The 27,509-nt window shown below is 30.4% G+C and overlaps 6 protein-coding genes and 1 non-coding gene across 7 annotated transcripts in view; 4 read left to right on the forward strand and 3 right to left on the reverse strand.

Annotated features, from left to right (window-relative positions):
- The window catches only part of LOC101511162 (rop guanine nucleotide exchange factor 12), a 4,196-nt gene extending 1,996 nt beyond the window's left edge, over nucleotides 1-2,200 (reverse strand). The window contains exons 1-6 of the mRNA XM_073367270.1: nucleotides 1,629-2,200; nucleotides 1,415-1,531; nucleotides 1,126-1,280; nucleotides 885-959; nucleotides 504-782; nucleotides 3-274 (exon numbers count right to left, since the gene is read on the reverse strand). Of these exons, the coding sequence (XP_073223371.1) occupies nucleotides 3-274; nucleotides 504-782; nucleotides 885-959; nucleotides 1,126-1,280; nucleotides 1,415-1,531; nucleotides 1,629-1,902 (1,172 nt within the window). The 5' untranslated portion in view covers nucleotides 1,903-2,200. The remainder of the gene's footprint in view (nucleotides 1-2; nucleotides 275-503; nucleotides 783-884; nucleotides 960-1,125; nucleotides 1,281-1,414; nucleotides 1,532-1,628) is intronic.
- Nucleotides 2,201-8,467: 6,267 nt separating this feature from the next.
- Nucleotides 8,468-9,665, forward strand: LOC101510512 (glyoxylate/hydroxypyruvate/pyruvate reductase 2KGR). The gene is made up of 2 exons (XM_004486687.4): nucleotides 8,468-8,916; nucleotides 9,008-9,665. Exons 1-2 carry the CDS (start codon nucleotides 8,497-8,499, stop codon nucleotides 9,527-9,529), a joined length of 942 nt encoding a protein of 313 aa, XP_004486744.1. The 5' UTR covers nucleotides 8,468-8,496; the 3' UTR covers nucleotides 9,530-9,665.
- Nucleotides 9,666-10,394: 729 nt separating this feature from the next.
- Nucleotides 10,395-11,492, reverse strand: LOC101510184 (uncharacterized). Its single transcript, XM_004486686.4, has 2 exons — nucleotides 11,051-11,492; nucleotides 10,395-10,801 (listed from the first exon to the last, which is right to left on the reverse strand). The coding sequence occupies exons 1-2, from the start codon at nucleotides 11,186-11,188 to the stop codon at nucleotides 10,664-10,666; spliced, it is 276 nt and encodes a 91-aa protein (XP_004486743.1). The 5' UTR covers nucleotides 11,189-11,492; the 3' UTR covers nucleotides 10,395-10,663.
- Nucleotides 11,493-13,059: 1,567 nt separating this feature from the next.
- TRNAM-CAU (transfer RNA methionine (anticodon CAU)) lies at nucleotides 13,060-13,131 on the forward strand. Its single transcript has one exon. It is a non-coding gene; the product is annotated as a tRNA-Met (tRNA).
- Nucleotides 13,132-14,005: 874 nt separating this feature from the next.
- On the forward strand, nucleotides 14,006-16,829 carry LOC101509865 (uncharacterized). The gene is made up of 3 exons (XM_004486685.4): nucleotides 14,006-14,774; nucleotides 15,956-16,141; nucleotides 16,367-16,829. The coding sequence occupies exons 1-3, from the start codon at nucleotides 14,313-14,315 to the stop codon at nucleotides 16,646-16,648; spliced, it is 930 nt and encodes a 309-aa protein (XP_004486742.1). The 5' UTR covers nucleotides 14,006-14,312; the 3' UTR covers nucleotides 16,649-16,829.
- An 819-nt stretch (nucleotides 16,830-17,648) lies between these two features.
- Nucleotides 17,649-22,306, forward strand: LOC101509542 (protein disulfide isomerase-like 1-6). The gene is made up of 12 exons (XM_004486684.4): nucleotides 17,649-18,259; nucleotides 18,992-19,121; nucleotides 19,345-19,510; nucleotides 20,061-20,179; nucleotides 20,323-20,403; nucleotides 20,480-20,569; nucleotides 20,676-20,747; nucleotides 20,832-20,900; nucleotides 21,008-21,088; nucleotides 21,419-21,553; nucleotides 21,784-21,837; nucleotides 21,928-22,306. Exons 1-12 carry the CDS (start codon nucleotides 17,787-17,789, stop codon nucleotides 22,021-22,023), a joined length of 1,566 nt encoding a protein of 521 aa, XP_004486741.1. The 5' UTR covers nucleotides 17,649-17,786; the 3' UTR covers nucleotides 22,024-22,306.
- An 857-nt stretch (nucleotides 22,307-23,163) lies between these two features.
- Nucleotides 23,164-25,564, reverse strand: ELR19 (rab-type small GTP-binding protein). The gene is made up of 7 exons (NM_001364792.1): nucleotides 25,381-25,564; nucleotides 25,082-25,108; nucleotides 24,852-24,951; nucleotides 24,313-24,459; nucleotides 24,143-24,223; nucleotides 23,840-23,985; nucleotides 23,164-23,606 (listed from the first exon to the last, which is right to left on the reverse strand). Exons 1-7 carry the CDS (start codon nucleotides 25,431-25,433, stop codon nucleotides 23,537-23,539), a joined length of 624 nt encoding a protein of 207 aa, NP_001351721.1. The 5' UTR covers nucleotides 25,434-25,564; the 3' UTR covers nucleotides 23,164-23,536.
- Nucleotides 25,565-27,509: the final 1,945 nt, after the last annotated feature.

Raw genomic sequence — 27,509 nt, forward strand, 5'->3', positions numbered from 1 at the left:
CGGGGAAGCGATGCTTTAATAGAATTAAGATGGTTTCTGCTCTCTCTTCAAAGAGCTCTCTTTTTTCTAAACTCACAGCAGAACCCCAAGTGGATTTGCTATCTTTTTGGTTCATTTTCCGCTTCCAAATAATTATTGATGCTTCAATTCTATTCTTGAGATCTAGGATTTTATGCTCTGATGACAAGTCCACGGTTGATAGGAACTGGTCAGGATCAAAAAATTCAAGTGTAATGCTCCTGTAGGCAGAATCTCCTAGACTTGCTCTTCCATTCTGAAAAACAAAAGAAAAAGAAAATTTTAAATGATTTAATTCATATGTTATACTACCATCATCATAACACTATAAATGTTTGACTTTAATCATTACTAATTCTAAAGTCACATGTATGATTGATTGTGATTAACATTAACAGTGTAAAACTTGTTACACTAACAGTGTAGAAAAAGATTATGTGGGAATACTTTTAAGCAAATAGTTTCTAGTTGTTTTTTTGTATCACCTTGGGAAGGGATTCAATATAGTTTTCAGGGATCTCCATTTCTGATAAAACTTGAGCGTTTATTGCCATGGCTGCTTTAAGCACTTGATTGACACAATCTTTCTGATACTGTAAAAATTTTCTAGCTGCTTCAGATAGACCTTCTGCTGGAACCTTGGGTGTAGGTAACCACCATTTATCATCATTGGTTGTCTTTGGCTTGTCTTTGTTATCTGAATCATCTGCATCTTTTGCTACATAATAGAACTCATTTTGATCTTTGAAGTTATCTAGACATTCCTGTAGAAAAACAATAAACAATTCAAAACCTGTAGAAAAACAATAATCATATCTAACTCAGGTGGTTGATTACAAATGTGTAGGCAAAGTTAGTAAACTTACAAAAAGCATTGCATCAAGCTTTCGTAAGGCTGGGATATTCATGTGCAGATCTGTTCGTTGTCGCGTCGTCATAATCTATTCATACAAAATTAAGGTTCAATCATATAACAATGACGAGGCTACGTAACATTGATAGATAGATATAGTTAAATGAATATATATTAATGTAAAACTTTTAATCTATCAGCGAATTTTGTAATACAAGTATCTGGTAAAAAGTGATAGAAAGGTAAAGGATTACCTCCATTTGTGTACCATCTTTAGATTTTTGTTGGGAAGGAACCATTTCAACGACGTAATCCGTGACCGATAGAAGCAAATCAATTTCTTTTCTCCATCTTGCTTTCCTTTCTGCTGGCATTGGTTCAAGGCGCTTTTGTTCACCAAAAATAGAAGCTGAATTCTCAATGAGAAAAAAGAGAATGAGAAAATGAAATAATAGAACATTATGATACAAAACATTATCTAAAACTGAAATTATTGTTACAAATATTTGTTCCTTGCAAATCAAGCAAGAAGGTGTAATCTACCTGCAAGGTTTGTGAATGCATTTGACAGTGCCAAAGCAGAAGAAACACCTTTTCCTCCACCTGACATATCTTCACCCAATAGAAGTTTTGCAAATCTCTCCTTCATTTGTTCCATCTCTGAATTATAATAAAACAAATCATGAATATCAAAATTTATTATTAATAAAAAAAAAATGATTAAAATTGGAATTATATTAGAAAATGTTGGTTGAACCTTGCAATAGTTTGTCTCTGGCTTCCTTAGCTGCAATTTCCTCCTTGCTAACGACCCTTGCCTTAGGAACATTCTTATCTGAATCACTAAGAGGTTTTGATCCTTGACTTCTTGATGAAGCTGGACCATCCTCATTAGGTTGATTAAGATCCAAAATGCTTGTATCAACGCTCAAACTCTTAGTATGCCTCCCTGCATTGTTGTCAAACATCCCTCTGAAATTAAACAGTTTGGACCTGCATGTTTCTGGGTCTTGTTCCCCTGCTCGAACCATTTTCAATGTTGTTTATTTGTTTTCCTAGGAAAACTCAAATTTCAATGGATGAACAAGGAAGAACAAAACATGGGGTGTCCAACTCTCTCTAAGGAGAGAAAATGGTATTGCAGGTCAGAAAGCAAAAGTATAGTAACAAATGAAATTGTAGTTGTTTTTTTTTTAGTTTGACAAAAAGAGTGGATGTGATTCGTTTTGATGGTTTTTCTGAACGTGGGGTGCATGTTGTATAAGAAATTACTAAAACATTGTTGAGTTTAAGAGTGAGAGAAACAAATTTTTTATTTATTTTTTATTATTATTGGTCAATAGTTGAGGTTCTAATTAAAGGTCAAAGATAGCTAAAGACCAGGGAAGACAGACATGCACGCCTAGCCAATTACGAATTCATATCATTGGACGGTTTCGATGCCTCAATCATTATTCTATTTCAATTCAAATTGCCATTTGGTTTACTACTTGTCATGTCCAAAATCTTACTAGTTGCTAAAGTTTTTTTTTATTTTATGTTGTTGTCTTGTAAATACGTTTAGTAAAGGGGAAGTGTAAATTTACTTTTTTATCCTTGTAATGTTTAGTTTTTTATTTTTTAAGAATTGTAATGTTTAAAGTTACATTAAATAAAAAATGTTTAAGTCAAAATTATAAACGATTATTTTTTGTTCTTCAAATCCCCGGGCCATACTTTTGGGAGGGGATCTAATATTGAATTACAAGTTATAAATGATTTTGATTTTCTTACTTCTCCTCCATAAAATCAACTAAAGTAACATAATCTTGCTCTCTCCTCCCTTTTGTTTCGGTCCAAATTTTAATGGATTTTTTGTTGGGAGTATACTGTTTGAATAAGAAAATGACGATGATGAAGGTTGCACAAATAAATTCCAAAGCATGTGTATCACATTAAGATTTATGTTCGATTTGCTCCGACCAATCTATATATATTGGATGCAAACGAGTTAACCGGTAAACCCCATTCAAGATACTTTGTAATAATTGAAGTGAATTGCACATTTACGTCAAGTTTATCTAATGATGATAGTTTACACAATAAAGTTCTTTAATTTACTCTCGTGCACTAGAGAGAGAAGAAATTGACTCGTAAATATTTTTGACAGAATCTTGACTCATGTAACATGAATTTTGTCTTGTGTTATTTATGTCTCTAAAGTATCTCTATTTATAGAGATTTTGTCTTGAACTCATACCAATTGGTGAAAGAAAACAACTTTTGAGAAAGATTGTAACATTTGATAATTAAAAAGATATATTTGTTTAAATTAAATCCAAATATTGTAACCACTTAAATGATACATTAAATTATTTAATTTTACTACATTAATATAGATATTAGATAATTTTAAATATATTTTGAAAATTCTTCACAGACGACCTTAAAAAAAAAACATAGGCCACGCTAATAATTTGATTATTTAAGTCATTTTTAAATGTATTGCTACCTTTCAGAGAATTGCAAATGAGTAGTGGATAGCAATGTTTATTCTCCCGTTGCATTTGGAGGCGATTATTTATCTTCAAACGTTGAAAAGTATTATCTGTCTCATAGCTTTAATGTTAAGTTCATTCGAAGCAAGTAAATGAGAAGTTAAAAAAAAATATTTCTCTACATTTCGAGAAAAAGAAAATCTCACCACTAATAAATTACTCGTACATGGCTGGCAAGATTAACGATGATATATAATAAAACTAATGAAAAATAATAATAATAATCGCACCACTAATAAAAATTGCAATAACTTTAGTAAAGAAAACAAATACTAATAGCAACAGTACTCCATAAATAATTAAGTTCAATGTATTTAATAAAACAAAATTAAGTTCAACTTGTTTAATAAGAAAAAGTTTAAGTTCGGTTTATTTAATATAAAAAATAAAGTTCAATGTATAATTTTTCATTTGAAAGTAATATATCCTTAAAGATAAACTAGTGTATTAAATCAATGTATTTTCCTCTTACATCGTCTTATTACACTAGCCATAATTATCATTCTTCTTCAATGTAAATTATTGAAAGCAAATATTTTAAAGATAAGGTATTATTAGATATACAAATATATATAGATATACATTGTTCTCTTTTGGAAAATGAATGTTAGTTAATGGATTTCTCCTTCCAAAGTTTTAATATTTTTATTCCAAAAAAATGTCTCATAAATTTAAAGTAAGTACATTTGATTGAAATATTTACATATCATATTTGAATTTGATTTAAAATTATAATAATAACTTGAAAAAATCATATAATTTTTTAACTTAATTGTTTAGTTTCATTTTAAGTAAAAAAATAAAATAGGTGATCCTTATCGTTGACATACAATAATTTATGAAGTAACAATGTCAATTATAAGAAAGAGAATTTGAATTATAATTGTCCTTTTTAAAAAATTTCTATTAAAAATAAAAATGTTTAACTCAAGATTGATTTTGGTTACAAACGAAGAACATTCTTGGTTAGTTGAAAGAAAACAACAATATTAACTTATCAATATAAAAACTCATTATAAGATAAAAAGTAAATAGAGATAAGGAAAGATAGATCACACAATGATATATCTTAGTTCATTCAACACGGGTTACGTCAAGTCATCGCAATTGTAAGATTTTCCACGAAGTGCTCAAAGCAAGAACGTTCTTGATTTTCACACAACTTTCACAGATCAATCTTGATCTATTAAAAAGTTCTACTTTTCTACCTATAAATGTTTTCCACAGGTTACCTTACATTATTTCAGAAAGGATTTAACAAGCTACATTTTAAATCATAAAATGATTTTTACAAACTACTCAAGCTATGTCAACAATATAGCCTTGAGTTGCAAATTAATGATTTTTGAGATTGTTAGAATCTGGGTATGCTCAACTCATGTTTGAGAATAGATTCTAGATTTTAGAACTCAGTGAGTATTGATTCTAATATCACACTAAGAACAAAACTGAAACTTAGAATGATTGAGAAGCTCAAGAGGATTCGAGTATGATTGAATTAGTGATGTTTTGCTTGACACTTTGAGCTTTGATATGTTTTTCATCGTGATGCTTTATTTGTAGGCTTCAAAAGAACTTATGACAGCTCATTTGGAGTCCAGCTGTCATGAGTAAGTAATGGATAAAACCAGTCATAAAGCAAGAATGTTCTTGCTGAAAACAGGAATGTTCTTGTGAACCAATGACGATATTCAAATTTATCTTGAGATGAGTTGACTTATGTTTTGATCTTGACAGTTGTCTGAAGTGATCTCATGCCTTGAATCACGTGTGCATGTCTGTTTGAAAGTACAACAGTAGTGTTATTTCCAGCCTGTCAGTTTGAACTTGCATTTGCTTAACTTAGAGAATGATCTTGCTGTATGTATTTTGTGAAGCAAAGTGTTTTGCCTTCAAATTCTTGAGTAATTATTGTTTAGATTTATCCTTGTATATTTCTGATGAAGATATGAAATGAATTATAATTCCTTGATCTAATCTTTTATATAGGAATCTGATCATTCTTGTTAATCTGCAGATATGGAGAACGTTCTTCGTTTTCCATAAATCTGTCAAGAATGTTCTTCGTTTCACTGATTTAGCTTCCTTTATTTTAATAAGATTTGTTTTGTAATATCTGGTACTTATCTTATTTTAACACACTCAAATACACATGTTAAATTCAAAATACTTAGAATCATAATTAGAAGTCTTAATTAACATTTTGTTTAATTATCATCAAAATATTAATTTGGGATTTTGTCTCAACAATTTAATGCTAAACATTTTTTATATTTAATTATTTTAAATTTTGAATTAATTTATCTAAAATAAAATTATTATTTTCGATATTTTTTATTTATAATTGCGGCATAAAATTTCGAGCGTTTCTCGAATTTAATAGAACCGCCACCAAAATTTATTTTAAAATAGGGAAAATATGAGAAAACCCTTAAAAATAGAAAGAAAAAAAAAAGTTATTTGAAACAAAATTTTGAATTCGGGAGTCGATTATGTGTAGAAAAGGTATTAGCACCCTACAACATCCGTTAAAATACGGTTAACTATAGTTAATTGTGCAAAATTAATATTAACTTAAATATATTCATTTCTCCTTATTATTAAATTTGAATGTCAATTGTTTTTTAATGTGATTTTAAAATAAATGCGTGTTTAAGAAAGATAGGAAAATAAATTTTTATTAATGTGTTTGATAAGAGTGTGATTTTGCTCCTACGTATCTTCCGGTGCAATGGAGAAATAAAAACTTTGTAGTTCTTGGATAGAAAATGCAGATGTATTTATTGCTTTTAAAGGAATATACTTTGTTTGCGAAAATTTGAATTTGGTTAAAAAAATTATTGATTTGATGAAGGAAAAAGACCCCTAGTTTGATTATGACGAGTATGTTTGGTTGTTTGTTTGAATTTAGTTGAAAATGTTTAAGATCACATAGTTGTCACAACTTAGATAGAACTTAGGACTGATAAGATGTCATATCTTAATCAATTTATAAAAGGTTATTATTAATTTGGAATTTAAGATCGTCAAACTGTCAAAACTTAGATGTTATAAATATCTAATATTAATAAGATATCTCATCTCAATCAATTTTAATATTTTATTGTTAATATTTTTGTCTTGTTTTTAAGAGAAGTTAAAAAAAGCTAAACATCTAATTTTAAAAAAGTAAAATAAAATTTAATTTAAAAAATAAATTTTAGTCAAAAAAAAAATAGTAAACCTATCAAAAAGAATAAAAAAAATGAACAATATAATTAAATAAACAAAAGAAGTTAGACTTGGAATCAAAACTTCTTTTTTTGTAAAAAAAATTGATATACATAAAAAAAGGGAATAAAAAAAAAAAAAAAAAAAGAAGAAAGAGAAAAAGTTAAGGAAATAAAGAAGTGTGGATGTGTATAGGAATGCCAATAAAATCTGCACCCGTGGATATCCATCTGAACCCGCTTGATTTGGGCGGAGAAAATTCGCTTTAATTGGATGCGAGTGTGGATTTTTCCTAATCTTAATCTTCGGGGCCAGAGACGGGTTTGGGGTGGTGATATCCACCCAGCCCCCGCATCCAAACCTGCCCCACAAATAATATTATTACAATTTTAAATTATATATATATATATATATATTTAACATTTTTTAAATATTAAAAATTATAATTTTATCTCTATAGAAAATATTTTTTAATTTTATTATTATTTAATAATAATTATTTTATTATAATAAATATGATTTTTAAATTTATAATTTTATATATATGAGTGGGTGCAGGTGCAGAAAACCCAAGCCACGTTGCGGGCGGGGATGAGTCCCTAAATATTACACCCGTTATGAAATGGGGGCGGGTGAAAGTTTTCCCTGATTAGTCGGATGTAGGTGTGGAGGAGGCGAAGTCAACCCCCGCCCTGCTCCGTTGCCATGCCTAATTGTGTGGCGGTCAACGGTGGTTCATAGTTCCGATGATAACTACAATTTAAGTCTCAACTTCTCTATTTGGTTCGTTTGACTTTTTGTTTGCTTCACTTTTGATTTATTGTTAATTTTTCTATAATATTTTCAATCTTATTCATTTGTTTTAAGTTTATAGTCTTTAATATTGAAGATAGAAAAATAAAATAAAAATACACAATACAAAATTATGAACATGATTTTTTATTTGTATATATACACAGTAGTAGTACAAAGAAATTATATTAATATATATATATATATATATATATATATTAATATTAAAGAGATGTACTTATATATATATATATATATATATATATTAATATTAAAGAGATTTAGAATGCTTTGTATTTTGTATTTTCTTCTTTTAATATGTTGTCCTTTCTCATTTTTGTGTTTTTTTATCTTCAATAGTAAAAAAAAAATTATATCTTTTTTTATTTTCGTTCTCAATTTATAGACATGAATTTAGGTGTCCATAAGATAAAATTGAATTATGGATTTTTTATTGTTTTATAGCAAAAATTAAACAATCTTATATAATTAAAGAAATAAGTGGCATTTTTATTGTTTTATAGCCAAAAATTAAATAATTTCATATAATTAAGGAAATGAGTGAGTGATCTTTTTTATTGAGTCTTCAGATGATAAAGATAATAACTTTATTAGATTAAAAACAAAAAATAAATAAATAAACAGAGGGGGTTGTAGGGAAGCAGAGAGGAAACTTGAAACATGGAGAAAAAAACGAATAAGTAAGTAAGAAAAGAGAAAAAGAGGGAAAAAGGAAACGTGAAAAACGAATAAGTAAGAAAAAAAACATTTCTTTTATATATTATTTTTAATCATTTATTTTATTTATGATGTTAAATGTAATATAACGAAATTACATATATACTTAATAATAATAAGTATAAATATTTATTTTATTTATAATTATTTTTAATTAATGAGACAAAATTTAAATTCTACACTAATAAATATCTTGTATATCAAGAGCAAGATTTAAAGTTTGAATATGAGAATTAAAAGTTAAGTTACCAAATAATATAATTCCTTTTTAGTATAAAAAGATAATTAGCATTTAGCAGAGTTTGTAGTATTTGTTGAGTTGATTAATTGCCATTTTGAAGTTTGACAATGGAATCAATTGGCGTTCTAATGACATGCGAAATGCACGGCGAGCTCGAAGAAAAACTAGCAAGCCGTTTCAAACTTTTCAAACTCTGGAACTATCCTTCATTCCAAGCTTTCTCAAAAACTCACGCCAATTCAATTCGTGCATTGGTTGTAAACACCAAACTCGGAGCCGACGTTAACACAATCGACTCCTTTCCCAATCTTGAGATTGTTTCAACTTACAGCGTTGGATTGGACCACATTGATCTCAAAAAATGCAAAGAGAAAGGAATTCGAGTGAGTAATACGCCGGACGTGTTAACCGACGACGTCGCCGATCAAGCCATTGCTCTTGCTTTGGCTGTGTTTAGGAAGATTCCTCAAAGCGATCGTTTTGTTAAAACTGCCATGTGGACTTCTGATTACCCACTAACTACTAAGGTCACCTTTTCTTTTCAATCTCAAAAACACATTTAACCTAATTTTTAAAATATAATTGATGATGATTAATTTAAACAGTACTATATTTCAGTTTAGTGGTAAAGCAGTTGGAATTGTTGGTTTGGGAAGGATTGGTTCAGCAATAGCAAAGAGAGCTGCAGCATTTGGGTGCCCAATTAGTTACCACTCAAGATCAGAAAAACCAGAGGCAGGACCTTACAAGTATTACCCTAACATTCTTGATTTGGCTGCTAACTCTCAAGTACTTATTGTAGCTTGTTCCCTTAATGAACAAACCTATCACATTGTGAATCGTAATGTTATCGATGCATTGGGCCCAGAAGGGGTTATTGTCAACATTGGGCGTGGAAAGCACATTGATGAGCCTGAACTTGTGTCTGCATTGGTTGAAGGACGATTGGGTGGGGCGGGCCTTGATGTGTTTGAGAATGAGCCCAATGTGCCTGAGGAGTTATTGGGCCTTGAGAATGTTGTGCTTACTCCTCATGTGGGGAGTGACACCGTGGAAACTTGCAATGACATGGCTGACCTTGTGGTTGCAAACTTAGAGGCCCATTTTCTTGGCAAGCCACTTTTGACTCCTGTTTTGTGATTTCATTTATTTAGTTTTATATGTATCGAATAATAATTGTCAATGTCAACTACACAATTTATGCTGTTCTAGACATTTCTAGAGTGATGTTGAACACAAATGAATTTTATTTAAACAAAGCATACATTTCTTTGTTGTTCTTGTATGCAACCTGATGCCTTAAATTCAGCAACAGTTCCATTTTCTTTTCTAGTAGAGCTCATTTACACATTTAGATTAGATGGAGTGTCACTCCATGCAATCACCAGATCTCTTTTGGAAACAAAAACTTAAATCTTAAGATCTAAGCGTTCGATTTCAATCGGGTAGTAGAGATTGTGCGACTGCATACAGTCAAAAGGGTCTTGGCTACACTCAAGTAAAGTCCCTCATTTACGTGGCAAGAAGAATCACTTCAAGTAGTTATGGAACCTAATAATGGTTCATTTTCAGTTGATATAGACTTGGACTATAATTAGAATATCTGTAAAAGGGAAAGGAAGGATAAATGAAAAAAGAAAAGTAAAAGTACCGATGATATCACATCATGGACTTGGAAAGAAAAAGTTGGCCCCACTTACATCATACAGATAATAATATCATGAATTTGATTCCAGTCCGGATTATTTTACCTTTGATCCATTAGTTTTTCTTCTAAATTCCAATTTTAATTGGCTTTAATGTTGTTTGTCTCTGATTTACTTGAAACAGCTGCAAATTCATTATGTTCAAAATGATGTCCTATATAATCAACTTGACTAATATTAAGGAATTTAGCTAATTTTTGTTGTTAGTATGGATAAATGTGGGGTTGGAAAAAGAACAGAGAACATCCACAAGGACCACAGTCCACAACATTCAGATAAGATAACCATACTCAAAGCAGTAAAAGAAAAACTGAAGAACAATTCATTATGGAAATAGTGAACTAAATAAGTTAAATTTACATCATGTACACAAAATCAAAATGAATACTAAAAATGCAAAGCACCCTTCAAAACATTACAAGGGTCTAATTCACTTAATAATGACTGGGGAGTTGTTGCTAATATAATCTCCAAACTATTTTCCATCTGAAAAGGGGAAATAAACTGCATTTTTCTCTAGTACTGCCCTTGGTGGAACTTCATTCACATGAAAAGATGAAGAAAAAGCTCAAGCTCCTTTGAAGATGAGGAAATTGAGAGTCTCAAGAGTAAAGTATATGAAAGTTCCCTTAGAATGAGTGAAAAAACACCCAAAACTTGAACCTACCACACATTGCCATCCACAACCATATCTTGCATCAAACTCCTTCCATTCAAACAAAAATAAATACAAATCAGTCAAAAAAACCAATCACCCCATTATAATACTTTTTCAAAAAATAAAATAAAATTTGGATATCAATCTATCATTTTAAAATATGTACTTAGACCATAATTTATACTTCTTAAATTAGTGATTAATATAAATTTATCTATGTCTCATAAATTAGAAAGAACAAGTTGATGATGTTATTTTGTGTATAATAAATCAAATGATTAAAGAGAAAAATGTAACCTTTTTAATGTGGGCAGCAATGGATTTACAATCAACAACATCATATAGATCAAGAGCTTCAGAAGCATATGCCATGGCTTGAATCTGCATCTTAGCTGGCATGTCAGTGTCTTCTATAATAGCTTTACCTTCCAACATCTTTTCTTCTCTTTCTTGTTGCCTAAAATTGCATTTGCTGTTAAACCTTATCTCTAAGGCCTTCAAACTAAAAGAGCTCTATACATACATTGATATAATAATATCAATTTCCTATAAAAGACTAATGAAGGGAAAAGAAGATAGGCTTTAAAATGGCACGGAAAACAACATGATTACAATCCAAGTGTTAAGGGGAAATCACTCAAATTAAATTATGAGGATATGAGGATCTATTGGATTAAGATTTGAAAATATTTTAAATGATAACCTTATATAGCACATTTTTCTAATTTTTTTTGACAAATAATTTTATTTCTATTAGTTAGCCATTTTCTATAAATAGACGCATCCAACTCTCTCATTATTTCCGTCATATTATTGTTATGTCATTGTCATGATTTGTGGATGATTTGCGGTGTCTGACAATAAAATTAATGGATATGATAGAAATAAATAATTAAATTAAATAAAATTAGTATTTATTTACACATAATACTTATTGGATATTGATATTTCGTAGATATTTTTAGATATAGTATCATAATTATTTATTTTATTTATAAAAAAATGTTTTATTGAATATTTTTAAATACTTTAATGATGCATATAAAGATATATGTATCGTAGAAAAGATTATAAAAAAAGTAAAACGTGTTTGTCAGACATCAATGTACATAATTCACTTCAAGATGATATTAATTTCTTGAAATAAGTTGTCTTTTGATGAAACTAAGTTTAGAAATTGTTTTTTAAAAGATGGCTAAAAATGTTTTTAAAATGTTAACTGCTACATAAAAGAAATATTTATTTTGAATTCTTTTAATGATATTTTTATTGATATTATAATATAGATTAAAATATATTATGAAAATTTTAATTATTATAGTTATAGATTAATATTGTAGAATGATTAATAACTCTTTTTTACAAATATTTTACATTAATATAAATTTTAAGTAATTTTTTTGTCAATATACCTAGATCGCATTCGCACTCGTATTACATATAAATTTATATTTCTCTATAATTAGCTCTCACATGTGTCCTTTCCCGTGTGAGACAACCTTTATCCATTAGGCCAACGTAAGTGATTATTGAATGGACATAAGCTAATTGCAATCCATTGACACGATAGGGTAAGAATGGACCATTATTTGGTTCATTAGTTGTCTGTCCTTTTCTACCAAAGTGGATGTTTCCTTATTATAACTTTTTTAAAAATAATCTTTTTTTTACTGTTATTTTTATTCTTTTTTTAGTTATGTAATTAGATAAACTAAATTTAAATATGGAATGAATAACTCCAAAACTATATCCTATGCTTATCTATGTAATTATTTTATGACAACATCATTTTACAAATTCCCTGACTGCTACTAGTATGAATGGTTCTTTAGATATTTTAATTGTTAGAAATATCAACAAGATATGAACAAAGATCGTTGCCTAACATTATTTTATTATTCATGATTATCTGCTCAATAACTAATTGATTGCACAAAACTTCAAATTTGAAATTTGGAGCAGAACTATAGTTGTTTTTTTGCCCCATATTAGTTACCATTGAAATCACAAGCAGTGTAACAGCTTATGTGGGGATATGTATTTCAACCCAAAAAACAAAATAGAACTAAGAAAAATCCAAGGTAATAAACTTAGAACAATAATTTGTAAGTAAAAAGAGAAAAGTGCTATATAGTAGATGCAAGGCATGCCATGTAAGAAATTTAAATGAAAACATATTTTTTTATATTAAAAACTGGCTATTAAGTATTAATATGTTGAATGAATAATGTCCCAACAAGGTAACATACCTGAAGAAAGCATAACAAGTACAATATATATTAAAAATGGTGAAATAATATCAATAAATCAGAGTGGCGCAGCGGAAGCGTGGTGGGCCCATAACCCACAGGTCCCAGGATCGAAACCTGGCTCTGATAATAAAACAAAATTTTTGCTAATATTTTCGAATTGGGCCATTTTCACTTCTAACCACCTAGTCCATTGCAGCCCAATTGCTTCAAACCCCAAAAAATTCCCTTGCTTTGTTGTGTCATGCCAAAAAAAGTACTCGTGGTTCCCTTAGGAGACTGGTACGTGCCCCTTTTATGCCCAAGTGGCATTCAACCTCAATCACCTACATAACCTCACATTTTAATGCTAGATCCATGCACCACTTGTATAATCTCCCATTACATTACATCTTTAAACTAACAAAAGTTGAGTATAATAAAATGTGCTAAATTCTAACAACTTGTTAGTAACAACATATCAAATCTCAATTCAATTTATGACTGAGGTATTCATATTTGGAGTGAATATGTTGGAAACAAAAAATTTATTGCATCTTATATTACCACGGGAGTCAAAAAACATCACTAACATGTTACATAGTGTACAAAATTGTCGGTTAGACAAACAATAATGATTATATAGTTTGTTTAATTATGTTGTTCAACTCGGTTGTTTTCATTCATTATCATCATTCCACTTCAATCCAACAGAACTATATACGTCACCAGTAAATTATAAAACATACCAAAAATACATTACAAATAAAAACACACACTATATATACATTTGCAAGATAGACAAAATATCAAAAGGACATTGAATGGAATCTAGTTTGGTAATTTTACCAACTCCTATAATTGAACCCTCTAGTATATTATTTCCCCCTGAAAATGTTAGTACCCCACATAGAAAAAAGACAACATAATAATAAACATCTTTACATTTTATTTAAAATTAAAAAAAAAAAGTATTTTTAGAACAATAAATATAATAAAACAAGCTGCCGACACTTTCAGCAGCCAGTAAGTGATGTTTGGTTCCAAACCTTTTAATATTACTTTATCTACCCTTTTCAATTCAAAGCATAAGCACTAAGCACTTCTGTTCTGCATTTATTCTCTTTGCAAAGTGCAAACAAAAATCATTATCTAATTTGTTTCCATTTCTTACTACTTGTTTCATTTTTTTTCTCAAGATTGTACATGTGTATCAATTGTGAAAGTTTTTTCTTATTCTGATTCAATTAATAGTTCTGTATATTGCATTTGCATACACTATATAATATATATCAGGTGACACTTGAATTGAAACTTCAAATAAAGTAATTATGCTTTCTGCTAAATCAGAATCTGATATAACTAGTTTAGCACCATCATCACCATCAAGATCTCCAAAGAGACCTGTGTACTATGTACAAAGTCCTTCAAGAGATTCACATGATGGTGACAAATCATCTTCCATGCATGCTACTCCAATATCAAACAGTCCTATGGAGTCACCTTCACATCCTTCTTTTGGCCGTCACTCCAGAAACTCGTCTGCTAGTCGGTTTTCGGGGATTTTCAGGTCATCTTCAGGCAGGAAAAGTGGTAGAAAGAGGAATGATAAAGGCTGGCCTGAGTGTGGTGTCATTCTTGAAGAAGGCTCTTATCGCGAATTCGATGATAAACCTTTTGCTAGGCGATTTCAAGCTTTGATTGCTGTTTTTACTTTTGTCGTTGTTTTTACTGTGTTTTGTTTGATCATTTGGGGTGCTAGCAGGCCTTACAAGGCAGAAATTACTGTCAAGGTAACCAATTTTGTTACTTTTTGGTGTGTTTGGATTAAGTGCTTGTACATAATTAAGAACTTATTATATAACTGTTTATGTATAAACTATTTTTATTTTTATAAGAAAAGTTAAAATAAAGTTATCTTATATTATAAGTGTGTTTGATTGAATTTTAGAACTCTCTTATAGTGAATTTTTGAAGTTTCACTGTGTAACTTTTGATCTGCTGTGATTTTTCACCGTGATTTTGGTGTTTTTTTTAATATACACTTAGTCTTTTTGAAGTAGTAAATTTATGCTGCACTTCACTTCACTTAACTCTACTTTACTTTCTTTTTTTAACCATTTAATTTAATAGTAGTGACTTTTCTTTGTGGACCATCTGTTTGATGAAGGCATCTAGATTAAATAAATGCTTATCTAGAATCTGTTTGATGAGTTTTCTTCCATTTGCTACTACTATGCATACATTTTTTGTAGTTGCTATTTGTTGCTGATGGATGGTGCAACAGTAAAAAGGCTCTCTGTCCTTGAGAGTAGAGATGGATTTTCAACTTAAAAAGAATTGTATTGTTTCTATAAATTGACAAATAGCAAGTTTATTTGTTATTAATATATTTTTCTGAACTTGTCAGTAGGTTTCTATATTATTCTGGAAACTCAATTTTATTCCAAGTTAGTATTAGCACATGAGATATGGTTGGTTACTTTAAAGATTGGTTAGTTAGAAGTCAGAGTAGCATTATATTATACTTATTACTTTAAAGATTGGTTAGTTAGAAGTCAGAGTAGCATTATATTATACTTATTACTACCTCTATCCGTTTTATACTTTTATATGTCTCTTTTGTTATTTTCACAAATATAAGAAAAATAGGTAGTGTATTTAATGTGCTTATATCTATCTTATATAAATGTTATTAAAATATCTTTTTGTATATTTATGTATTCTAACTCTCTTGGTGTTTTGATTGCACTGTTTTTCTTAAGTATTATCTGCTTTGGATTTTATGCGAGTTCACCTAATTTTATCTTTAAAAAGTGACTCAATAGATTAAGAAAATTAGATATTTATAAACTATCCTTAACTTCGAATTCGGTTTCTAAACGATGTTAATTTTTTTGGGTATATTTTGATACTTGACAAATTAGATTGTACTGCTTGACTTTGACATTTTGATTATTAAATAATAATGCAGAGTTTGACTGTACATAATCTATATGCTTGGGAGGGTACAGACTTCACAGGAGTCCCAACAAAAATTATGACAATTAATAGTACTTTGCACATGAGCATATATAACCCTGCTACATTTTTTGGAATTCATGTTCACTCTTCACCCATCAATCTTGTTTTCTCAGATATCAGTGTTGCAACTGGTGAGGTAAGAATCATTCTTTCAACACATGCCTAATTTATTTCCATAATAATGTGACTAAAATAATTCAAAATTGGGGAATAAATTAATCACCTAGCTAGAGTATTATTCACTTGGAACATAAAATTAAAAATAGTGACATTGAAAATGTATCAAGTACTAACATCTACATTAATGAATTAAAGTAATGCCTTGGAATGCAAGTAACATGTTTATGATCAACTGTTGCAGTTGAAGAAACACTATCAGCCAAGAAAAAGTCACAGAATTGTATCAGTGAACTTGAAAGGTAACAAGGTTCCTCTTTATGGCGCTGGATCAAGCATAATGGTTTCGCAAATGGGTAGCGTTGAAGTAGCACTTGTGTTAAAGTTCGAAATGCGATCGCGAGGTGATGTAGTGGGGAAACTTGTAAGGACAAAACATGATAAGGAAATCACTTGCCCTTTGGTTATCAACTCTTCTGGATCAAAACCTATCAAGTTCAAGAAGAATTCATGCACATATCATTGATATGATTTGTCCATTTTGAGAGTTCATGTATTTATGGTTGTAACAGAAAATTGTATAATCTATAGTTTGTGTGGATTTTTTAGCTTTAGGAGGTTCATTTGCAAGAGAAATTCCTGAATCAATTTGTGTATTTTATTTACTCTTGTGCAAATAAATGCATGTAAGTGTGGGTTTTTATTTATTTTAATAACCCAATTTTAAACAAAAATTACCAATATACTTTTTTTTTAAAACTATATATTTAACTGTCCATTTTTTTGACTTAGTTAGAAGTCGCCATTTACAAATGCGACTTCCTTAATGAAGTTCAAGTTTGCAATGACGACTTCTTTAAAGATTTTTGTTTTTCATGTGCTGTGGAAAGTCGCCATTAAAATACGACTTTTATGTATTTTCAGAAAGTCGTCATTTTAAAAGGAGATTTAGAAAGAAAAAAATATTAAAAAAGATCTTTAAAGAAGTCGCCGTTACAAATTCAGACTTTCTTAAGGAAATTATTTTTGCAAATAGTAACTTCTAACTAAGTAAAAAAAAGAAGATAGTTAGATATATAATTTTTAAAAAAATCTTGTAAATGTTGCCATAAAAAATTAAGTTTGTCTGCAAAGTAAACAAGTGAAATTGTATTTGTTGTAAATTGATGTAAGTAAACAAACAACAAAAGAAGACATCATTCAAGAATCAATCAGAGAAAAATAGAACAAACTATGATAAGTGGTAACTCATTTTATACTAATTTGATTCATCTTAAAAATTAATTTAACAATTGAATATTTTGACAAAATAATTGAAATTTTTAAAATTTTAGAATATTTTTATTTCTCAAAAATAAAAAAGATCGTGGTGATGTGTATGAAATACTAATTTGTATATGAAGCTTTTCATATTTAAAAAAAAAAATATGAATATTGGTCAACAAATTGGGCACACAATGACACTCTCCTCAAATCTTGTTTAACAAGGGACCCTAAAATTTAGGCGTGTTCATAGGTTGTCTGCCCATTGTTACTTTTTTTAAGCTCTCACTTTCATTTCTCTCCTCACTTCATACTCAATAAATATTTAATTTAATTAAATAAATCTTCCCCAAAGTTATAATCTTTTTTCAAACCCCATCAGATCTTGATCCATCAACAGCATGTTAAGATTCATCTTTTTATCTCTCACTCTTCTCTTATTTCTCACTTTCAACATCATTGTTACAAAATCTTCCGAACTTGATGAATTTGACGAACTCTTAGCATTAGATGAGGAATTAGACCGTGAAACAAACCTCGACAACAGTATCAAATTTTCCGAAGCAAAGGTTTTGACAAAAGCACAAAGAATCGTTCATGAACTCAACAATGACAACACAAAAAGGGTTATTAATGGGTATGAGTTTGTTCTTGTTCTTGGTTATGCACCTTGGTGTTCAAGGAGTGCTGAACTTATGCCACTTTTTGCTGAAGCTGCTAATTCTCTCAATGAATTTGGAAGTTCTCTTGTTATGGCTAAGTTGGATGCTGATAGGTATCCTAAGCCTGCTTCTTTACTTGGGATTAAAGGGTACCCTACTTTGCTTCTCTTTGTTAATGGGACCTCTCAACCTTACTCTGGTGGTTTCACAGCGTAATAACTCAACTCAATTCTCTTCACTTTTAGTTATTTGGCTTACTATTGTGTTTGGATCAATTATATCAATTTTACATTTTTTGTTTCTATGGTTTATGGTACTAGTATGTGTTTGGTGTTGGTTTATTTATTATAGATAGAGACTTGTTTATTGTGCATTGATTTGTTTTTATGATGCCCTTGTTATCAAATTTTTAAATTGTTTTTGTGTCGCGATTTCTGGATATTGTGGAGAATTGCAGTTAAAATTGGTTGATATGGTTAAGCGGTGTCGCGATGTGGTTGGTGAGACAGCAAAAAGCTTGATGTCCTTGTTATCAAATTTTAAAATTGCTCAAACGATTCTCGATATTTTAGTCAAAATGTGGCTGATGCAGCCTTAATCGTTGTCCTGATGTGGTTGCTGAGGCATAAAAAAGCTTGATGTCTTTGTTATGTTATCAAATTTTAAATTTGCTGTTGCGTCACCATTCTCGATATTGCGGAGAATTTGAGTCAAAATGTGGCTGATGTGGCTGATGTAGCCTTAATTGATATTGTGATGTTGTTGTAGAGAAATCAAAAACCTTGATGTCACGTCCTGATTGTGTGGTTGCTGACTTTGTTTTAAAACTCTACTTGTTGAAATGGTGACCTCAAGGCACTGATAAATGTTGAACTATTTATCAAATAAATTGCTTGAATCACTTGAAATGTTTATATGTTGAAGTGTTTTTGTGATGCTTCCAGGGATGATATAGTCATATGGGCAAGAAAAAAGACTGGTACGCCTGTTATTCGGATAAATACAGAGAGAGAGGCAGAGGAATTTCTGAAAAAGTATCACTCTTTTCTCATTGGTCGGTTTGATAAATTTGAGGTAAGTGAAATTATCTCTTAATGTACTCTAGAGCTATCAAACTAGAGACAGAAAGTTCAAGTGATTGGGAGTTGTGTTGATGATCAACTAACAAAGTAGGTTAATGTACATGGTGGTGTTTCAAACGAATCTTTTCGGAAAACGACCGAATTTCAAAATTACATTAATTCTGTATTTGATATTTTGGTGGCATTATAGAGAATTTGTATTAAAAATTTGTCAGGGCCCTGAATACGAAGAATTTGTGAGTGCTGCAAAATCCGATAATGAAACACAGTTTGTTGAAGTGAGTAAGGTAGAGCTTGCCCAAGTTCTTTATCCAGATACCAAGCCTACTGATAATTTTCTTGGGATTGTTAAGAGCGAACCTGAAAGATACACCGCATATGGTGAGTATGTGATTTGCTTCTATCGAAATGCTCAATTCGTTCTAGTGTTTTTACATTAAAAGATAAAAGTAAAACAGACATTGAAATCCCTCGCAGGGATCATAACTTAAAATAACTAGTACATTATTTTTTCATGCAAATTTTAACTATGTGAAGAGAACTAAATTGACTTTCCTGTCCTTTCCAATGCTGTCAATCAAGGATCGGGGAAAATAGTAGTTTGTTCAAATTTGGTTGTTATAGCTGCTATTTGACAATAGTTTGTACTAAATTGTGTACCATAGAACAATAGCGGTTTGTTAAAACATTGTTATGTTGTAGCACTATTGTGCTGCTATATCTGATATTTGACAACACTGCTTTTAACATGAGCTGGGTAATATATTTGCATTTATCAGTTTCATTTAGTTAATCAGTTGAAATTTGGCCAAATCAATTAAAGGCATGTTTATGCACACCGTAAACTTTTCTCTTTCACTTGTTTTATTTGTTTTTCTCCGAACAGTCCGTATTTACTAAGGCAATGGGGAAAACTTTATTGGTTATGCAGAGGGAGCTTTCACAAAGGATAAAATACTGGAGTTTTTAAGCTACAACAAATTTCCATTAGTTACAAAACTGACTGAAATGAATTCTGTCAGAGTCTACGCCAGCCCAATCAAGCATCAGGTGACTATTATTTCCAAGTTTATTTATAATTCGATATTCTATGGTGTACAGATCTGTTCCTATTCTGTCTATGTTGCTTTTAATCATTTATGTTTCCATTCAAGCTTAATAATATCCAAAGTTAATTGTATATTATTCTCTAGGTTTTTGTCTTTGCAAACATTGATGACTTCAAGAATCTTCGTGATTCACTTCAAGACGTAGCAAGATCTTTTAAGTCGAAGGTAGTTTCTTTGACCTGAATTTGGGTCCTCTGAACCGTTATGCAATTTTCCGGTCTAATTTTTCCTTCAAATGCAGATAATGTTTATATATGTGGATGTTAATGACGAGAACCTTGCAAAGCCCTTCCTAGCTTTGTTTGGACTTGAAGAATCAACAAATATTGTGGTTAGTTAGTTCGCAAGTTAATAACAATGACTTGTTTTGGATTGTGTTTTATCTGTCTACATAATCGTGGAAACTGATACAATGTATTTCTTGGTGTGCCAAATAGGTAGCTGCATTTGATAATGGAATGAGCTCAAAATTTCTGTTGGAGTCAAAACCAACACGAACCAATATTGAAGTATTATCTTCTGTTCATATTAATTACCCTTTGAGTGGTCACCTACTGAAGGAAACTCATTAATGTTAACATGGATTTCTGCAGGAGTTCTGCAGTAATCTTGTGCAAGGTTCTATATCACCTTACTTCAAGTCGCAGCCAATACCTGATAATGTGAGGACCATTTGGAAATTTAAAAGCGATATCGAAGTTATATATTTTGTCCTGGAACTTAACTCAAGGTTTTCTTCAATTGATGGTCATGGCATTTCATTTTGCAGACTGAAGCTAGTGTCCGTGTTATTGTTGGGAAAACATTTGATGAAGAAATTTTGAGCAGCGAGAAGGATGTGGTTTTGGAGGTTTGTGAAGTTTTATCCCTTCTATATATCTTCTATGTGTCAGGTGTTCATACTTCATTAATTTATTTGAAAGACTGAGTGCGGACCGTTGAGGGAAAAAACGCCTTCATCATTGAAGGTCTCATCATTTTCTGAAAGAACCACATCCCTTCTATATATCATTGAAGGATGTGGTTTTGGATGTTACATTACATAATTCAATTAAGAACATTTTAGAGTGTGTTGCTCTAATATACTAACTGGTCAATTTTGTTGGAAATATTAGCCTGTCATATTGATTTTTCATATGCCTTGGTTGATTTTCACTCGCAAGTCATTATTATAAAACAGGTATTCACGCCTTGGTGTTTCAACTGTGAGGACACAAGTAAACAAGTAGAGAAGTTGGCGAAGCACTACAAAGGATCAAGTAATCTAATATTTGCAAGGATAGATTCTTCAGTAAATGAACATCCAAAACTGCAAGTAGGTGTTATGATAATATTTGTTGTTTCAGCCTTTTACTTATTTAATGGTATGCAAAACACACACTGATTCTGCATTCATCAATAACAAAAGCTTTTTCATAATTTTTCTCTGTCTCAACTCTCCCTTTCCCTTAGTTCTATCAAACACATTGAATAATATATTGATCACTAATATGATCAAAGTTTATGTTTACTGAAGATGGATTTTACCTTTGCTTAATACTTCAGGTGAATGACTATCCTACACTTTTACTTTACAGAGCAAATGATAAGACGAATCCGGTAATTACTTGTCGGCACACTGATTTTGGTGATAGAATTTTAATTTATACAATGTCCTTGTTTCTATAATGAAACCCTTGTTTTATGCAGATTAAACTTCCTACAAAATCTAGTTTGAAAGAATTGGCTGCATCCATCAACAAACACGTAAAAATCAAGAATCAAGTTGACAAAGATGAACTATAGAGCAAATCAAAATGTTTTGGGAGAAAAGCAATTAACCTCTAGAAAGGATTAGGTCACCGCCAAATGGCAAAAAAGCTTGAGTAGTGATGAACTAGTGCTTACTGTTCAATATTTTTCCATTCAAATCTCATAGAAGAACCACCCCTATAAAATTCAACATTTTGGGACATACATTACTATCTAATTATATGAAAGTCTTTAATTTTCATTTTCTTTTGTAAACGAAGTCTCTTTTTATAGTTTAAGTAATCAATATATTTATAGATTTGTGAAATTAAGGAAATTAATGTGCTTGTATCCATGAACTATTTCATGACTTGCATTCAATGCATTGCATATTGGTTTTAAGACCTTGTACCTCCTGAATAATTTTTGCAGTTGAAACTATCTCCTAAGGAACGAATGAGTGCTAATTTTTTTCATTAGCTAAATATTATGCTGCAATTTTATATTGTATTTGTACTGGTAAGAATTTCCCTGTCACAATAAAACTAAAATGAAATACAAAAGGATATATTTCTCTGTTTTTTTTTTTTTCTACCAACTTTTCCTATCCATTTTTTCTTAAATAAGCTGTTGTAATGACATCCATGTCTGGTTTTAAGCATATTCCATCAACTCAATTGCGATAATCCATGTCTCGTTTCATCACATCTCATTACATGTATTACTACACTTATAATTATTTTAACACGAGTGTAAATATGTTGTAAAGAATACTAGTCTTGTAAGTTTGACATGAAAGCAAATGTGGAACTTTAACTCAATATTCTTATGATACATGCAAATACATGTCAAGCCCCACCACATTTGACAGAGTGTGAAGAGATATCATGAAATCAAAACAGGTGTAATGCGATTAATAATACATGGGGTCCACGCTCCTCACTGAAGCTCCAACTGACCAAAAAGTCTATATTATTGACCAACTTTTTTTTTTTATAAAAATTTTATGGGGAAGAGATGGTGTCCCAAATACATTGGTTTTTTCATGCCGACGACGGTATATGCTTAATGTATTTTTTTTACCAACGTAAATTACATAAAAGTTTCATTGATAAATTAAGCATGTTTACCTTTTAAACAAGACTGCTTAAATTTATAGTAAAGAAGAGTTTTATCACATCAAAACAATGAAAATATTACTATGACTGTAAAACTTCTATCTCCAATCCCCCCCAAAAAAATCATTGGGGGAATATCATGCGCCAAATAAACATACTACAATTTAAAGTAATGTACTTAAACTTGATACATATATATGGACAAAATAAAAGCAAGCAACTTGAAATTCTCAGCATGTATTTACTGATGAAATAGAAGGGGGTAAACATTTATTAAAAATATTATAAGTAACTAGACAGGAGAACATCTAAGCCACTAGTGGGATACACGAAGGATAAGTTGTCCTAGACTTTTCATTGTTGAAATTGCAGACTATATCACGAAATGTAAGGATGTTGAGTTTTGGCACCAATCATGCGTGTGAAACTGATGATTCAAAGAACTCTTGTCAACATTCACACCCTGTTGACCTCTGTTGCTGTCCACCACCGCCAACATCAATTGCTTCAGGCATGTATCTGTCATAATCAACAACCAGTGATCAAATGAAATATTCAGGACACATGAAACTAGCTAGTGCTCCAACTGATATAGCAAGTTATACATTCTTTCATAGTAGTGAAATGAAAAAATAAAAAATAAAATCGAAGCTGTGAATCAAAGCCACTTAAAAAGAGATTGTATCTTTTCCTTTTAAATGGACCACCGTTAACAAATGTGCATAACAAACCCTAAAATTTACAAAACTCACAATTCTTCTTCAGGTTCATTCTTGAGAGCATTTTTGGTTATACACTCAAAAGCAGCTTCAACATTAAATCCCTCCTTTGCAGAGGTCTCAAAGTACGGTATGTTCCCCTTGGAAGCACACCATGCTTTTGCTTTTTTCTCAGAAACCTGAAGCAGAAGGGATAGCAACAAATGCAGACATGTAGAATTAATCCCCCACGCACATAGGGTAAAACTATTAATTACAGATGATTAATGATTAAATTCTGAAAATAATTTTTATATATTTGGAAGTGATTGTTCTATGAGGCGATAAATAACTTACAACTCGGCTATTCCCACCATCAACATCTATTTTGTTTCCCAACACCACAAATGGGAAGTTTTCAGGGTCAGATGGACTGGCCTGAAAATCAAATCAATTAGGTATGATATAAATCGCTGTCCTTTAGAAACTTATTAAGATCACACAAAAAGCCAAAGAATAAAATTCACCTGAATGAGGAATTCTTCTCGCCAGTGGTTAAGGTTTTCAAAAGATTTCATGACATTTACATCATAAACAAGGACACAGCAGTCTGCACCTCGGTAGAAAGCAACGCCAAGACTTTGAAACCTCTCCTGACCAGCAGTATCCCAGATCTGCATAAACATGGAGAACTATGAGCAGTCGAAAAAATACTATCTCCCTTCCACATTGTATACATATTGAAAATAAATATCCATTCAATGAATATAATAGTCTACAAAAAAACGAGAGCATTGATCCTTTTATGTAGCAAAAAAGAAGCATGCACTTAACCCAACCATGGCATCATATCTCAACACAATGGCAAGTATACAACAACACATAATGACAACATCTAAATTAAAAAAATGAGTGTCATGATACCAGAATATTTCTTGTTATTTCTATCTATTGACAAACTTTCCATCAATATAGTGCATAGAAATTAAAATCAACATAGCTGTTGGCCATTACAAGAAACATTACATAAAAAGAAACATGATATATTCTAGTAACTAACTCTAACCTGCAATGTGAACAACCTATCTTCAAATTGAACTTCCTTGGTAAGGAAATCAGCGCCAATGGTAGCCTTATACTGATTACTAAACTTTCTATTCACATACCTAGTATATACATACATACATACAGCCACAGGTGAAAAAGCAACATTTCATCATTTCATCATTTCATAATCATCCATTCATCAAATCAAAATAGTAAATAAAATATAAGATTGAGAAAATTCAAGCATACTGATTCATGAGTGATGTTTTGCCAACCCTGGCAAACAAATAAAATACCAATTAGCTCACAATAAATCTAACTGATAACAATAATTGTGAGTGAGAAAGCTATAAATCAATTGAATTGAATCTAAAATGATTTATATGTAAGCAATAAACCTCATGTAAAAGGTCATCATCAAGTATAGCAATAAATCAATTCCACTGTTTAATAAGTATCTCATAATTTGAAATTTGAATGTAGCAATAAATAAGCATTAATAAAGCCCTAAATGTTGATGAAATTAAAAAGAAGAAGAAGAAAAATACCCGCTATCTCCGAGGATAATGACTTTCAATAACATGCGGCGGCGAGAAGCCATGGATGAATGAATTGAATAATTGTTGTGGATTTGTTTTGTGTTGATTAAGCTACAGATGCAGCGAGTTGAACGACAGGTGGATGAAGAATAAACGACAAAAATTATTGCAACCCAATAATTGCAATTATACCACACCTCTTCAGTCGTTATTTAATAATCATCTCCAATGAAATCTAAATAAAAAGTATGATAATACTTAATTTATTTTGATGCTTTTAAATTTTTTAATAGTAACAAGTTTTGCTTCTTTTTCAAATATTAATCAAACTAAATTATTTTATTTATTTTTCACTGGCAAAATTATTTTTTTTAAGTATCTTTACGTTAAATATTGTAATTATATTTGGCATAAACTAATCACTTTTTGAAAATCACATTACATTTCTGAAAATCACTTGCTTTTTTTTGTAGAAAATATTTTTTTTTAAAAAGCATCACTTTGTAAAGTTTTCATCAGTTTGTAACCATTTTCTAAAAAATGATATAAAAAATACTTCAAAAGTAGTTGTTTTTAATAGTTTCTTAAAAAAGTATATTTCATAATTAATTAATAAAGAACATTTTATTTTCACTACCGTAGACAAAAACAAAATAATTTCTGTTTTTCTTTAATATCTCGAAATTATTGAATAATAAAATATTTCTTTAGAATTATAATCTGTAACAAAAAGATCGTAAATATATACTTATTAGAATTTAAGTTAGCATTTTGATAATTTTTTACTTCATTATAATAATTGTAGGGAATTGCTAAGAAAAAAATATAATATACAATTTTGTATGCAAAATAATTAGATTTGAACAATTTTCGTCAATCGGCATGTCCAAATAATTTTTATAAGATCTGCACTATTCTCACCAGAGTTAACTTCTGAAGTTGACAAAATTCAAAAAACTAATATTAGGCCATAAGATGATTTCCAAGTTGAGTTAGCGCATCTTCATAGTAAAGTCTACAAAAAAGTAAAGGACCCATAACGACTAAGTTTGCAAGGTGACTAACCCTTTCCATTTACATTATCAGTCAATTAAACAATTTATTTCTCGAGATAAATCAATTTTATAGCATTGGATTAAAAAGTTATACACGATACTATCATGATTTGCTAACATCGAACGGTCCTACCGCAAGGGTCCTTGATTTTTATAACATTAACGTCGCAAAATGAATAGGGTAGAGGGGGATAAGAAAGATAATAGATGGATTGGTTGATTCATTCACAACAATTCACAAACAAACCACATTGCAAACCCTTCAAAGATAAAATGAACAACTTCATTATGCACTGCTTATACTTGACGGACCACATTTTACCATTCAAGATCTTCCTTCACAACTAAATGTTTCTGAACCACGTCAACGATTCTAATGTGAACACAAAATGTGAGGGACGGTGGCAAACTGTGAGTTATAGTAAAAAATGGTACCAATTTTTTTTTTGTTAACCATTTCAAATGGTAATTTGGGCAATGGATTGTATGTGACTAAGCACACCGTCACCAACTAAGCACACCGTCACTGGCGAAGGTGTTGACTGTTGATTTAAATTGTCATTCGAAAAACAAAGCTAGGGTTTATGTAAGGACAAAGAGTGAAAAACTGAAGCTTGTAACCATTATCTTCTTCAATAGGTGATTTTTGTTGCGTTAGATAAAATTGGATACATGAATGATTGGCGTTGCTTACAACGAATTAACTCTATTTTAATGTTTGCTGAAATTTTAGTTGTCTTTAATAGATGATTATTAGATCAAATTGAGCTAAAATTTCGAGTAAAACACATTTTTCCTCGAACATGAAGGGATTAGTACAATTTTCATCTAACTTTTGTTGCTTAATTGCACACTACTTATTAATTGATCAAGATATCTTGGTTAATGCTCACGGTAGAGATTTTGTATGCAACTTGTGACTCACTTTTCTTACTCAAACCATGACCAAGTCATATACATTTCTTTCCCTTAATAGTAAAATATGAGTCAAAAGTGAAGTGAAGAGGTTTAAGTACGAAGAGTCACCAAGCAACACCAAAATGCAAACAACAGTCACTATAAAAACAATAATTTTAAAAACAA

The sequence above is a fragment of the Cicer arietinum genome, chromosome 1, assembly GCF_000331145.2.
Source record: "Cicer arietinum cultivar CDC Frontier isolate Library 1 chromosome 1, Cicar.CDCFrontier_v2.0, whole genome shotgun sequence".
In the NCBI taxonomy this organism is placed as follows: Eukaryota; Viridiplantae; Streptophyta; class Magnoliopsida; order Fabales; family Fabaceae; genus Cicer; species Cicer arietinum.

Excerpts from the sequence above, each read along its gene's own strand:
- LOC101509865 (XM_004486685.4), top strand. The coding sequence starts at position 14,313 with ATGCTTTCTGCTAAATCAGAATCTGATATAACTAGTTTAGCACCATCA. Across the intron at positions 14,775-15,955 it reads AGGCAGAAATTACTGTCAAG|AGTTTGACTGTACATAATCT; the intron begins GTAACCAATTTT and ends ATAATAATGCAG. Across the intron at positions 16,142-16,366 it reads TCAGTGTTGCAACTGGTGAG|TTGAAGAAACACTATCAGCC; the intron begins GTAAGAATCATT and ends CAACTGTTGCAG.
- LOC101510512 (XM_004486687.4), top strand. The coding sequence starts at position 8,497 with ATGGAATCAATTGGCGTTCTAATGACATGCGAAATGCACGGCGAGCTC. Across the intron at positions 8,917-9,007 it reads ATTACCCACTAACTACTAAG|TTTAGTGGTAAAGCAGTTGG; the intron begins GTCACCTTTTCT and ends ACTATATTTCAG.
- LOC101510184 (XM_004486686.4), bottom strand. The coding sequence starts at position 11,188 with ATGTTGGAAGGTAAAGCTATTATAGAAGACACTGACATGCCAGCTAAG. Across the intron at positions 10,802-11,050 it reads TTGCTGCCCACATTAAAAAG|GAGTTTGATGCAAGATATGG; the intron begins GTTACATTTTTC and ends TTTGAATGGAAG.
- LOC101509542 (XM_004486684.4), top strand. The coding sequence starts at position 17,787 with ATGTTAAGATTCATCTTTTTATCTCTCACTCTTCTCTTATTTCTCACT. Across the intron at positions 20,570-20,675 it reads AAGAATCAACAAATATTGTG|GTAGCTGCATTTGATAATGG; the intron begins GTTAGTTAGTTC and ends TGTGCCAAATAG. Across the intron at positions 20,748-20,831 it reads CAACACGAACCAATATTGAA|GAGTTCTGCAGTAATCTTGT; the intron begins GTATTATCTTCT and ends GGATTTCTGCAG.
- ELR19 (NM_001364792.1), bottom strand. The coding sequence starts at position 25,433 with ATGGCTTCTCGCCGCCGCATGTTATTGAAAGTCATTATCCTCGGAGAT. Across the intron at positions 24,460-24,851 it reads ATAGGTTGTTCACATTGCAG|ATCTGGGATACTGCTGGTCA; the intron begins GTTAGAGTTAGT and ends ATGTTTATGCAG. Across the intron at positions 23,986-24,142 it reads ATGGTGGGAATAGCCGAGTT|GTTTCTGAGAAAAAAGCAAA; the intron begins GTAAGTTATTTA and ends CTTCTGCTTCAG.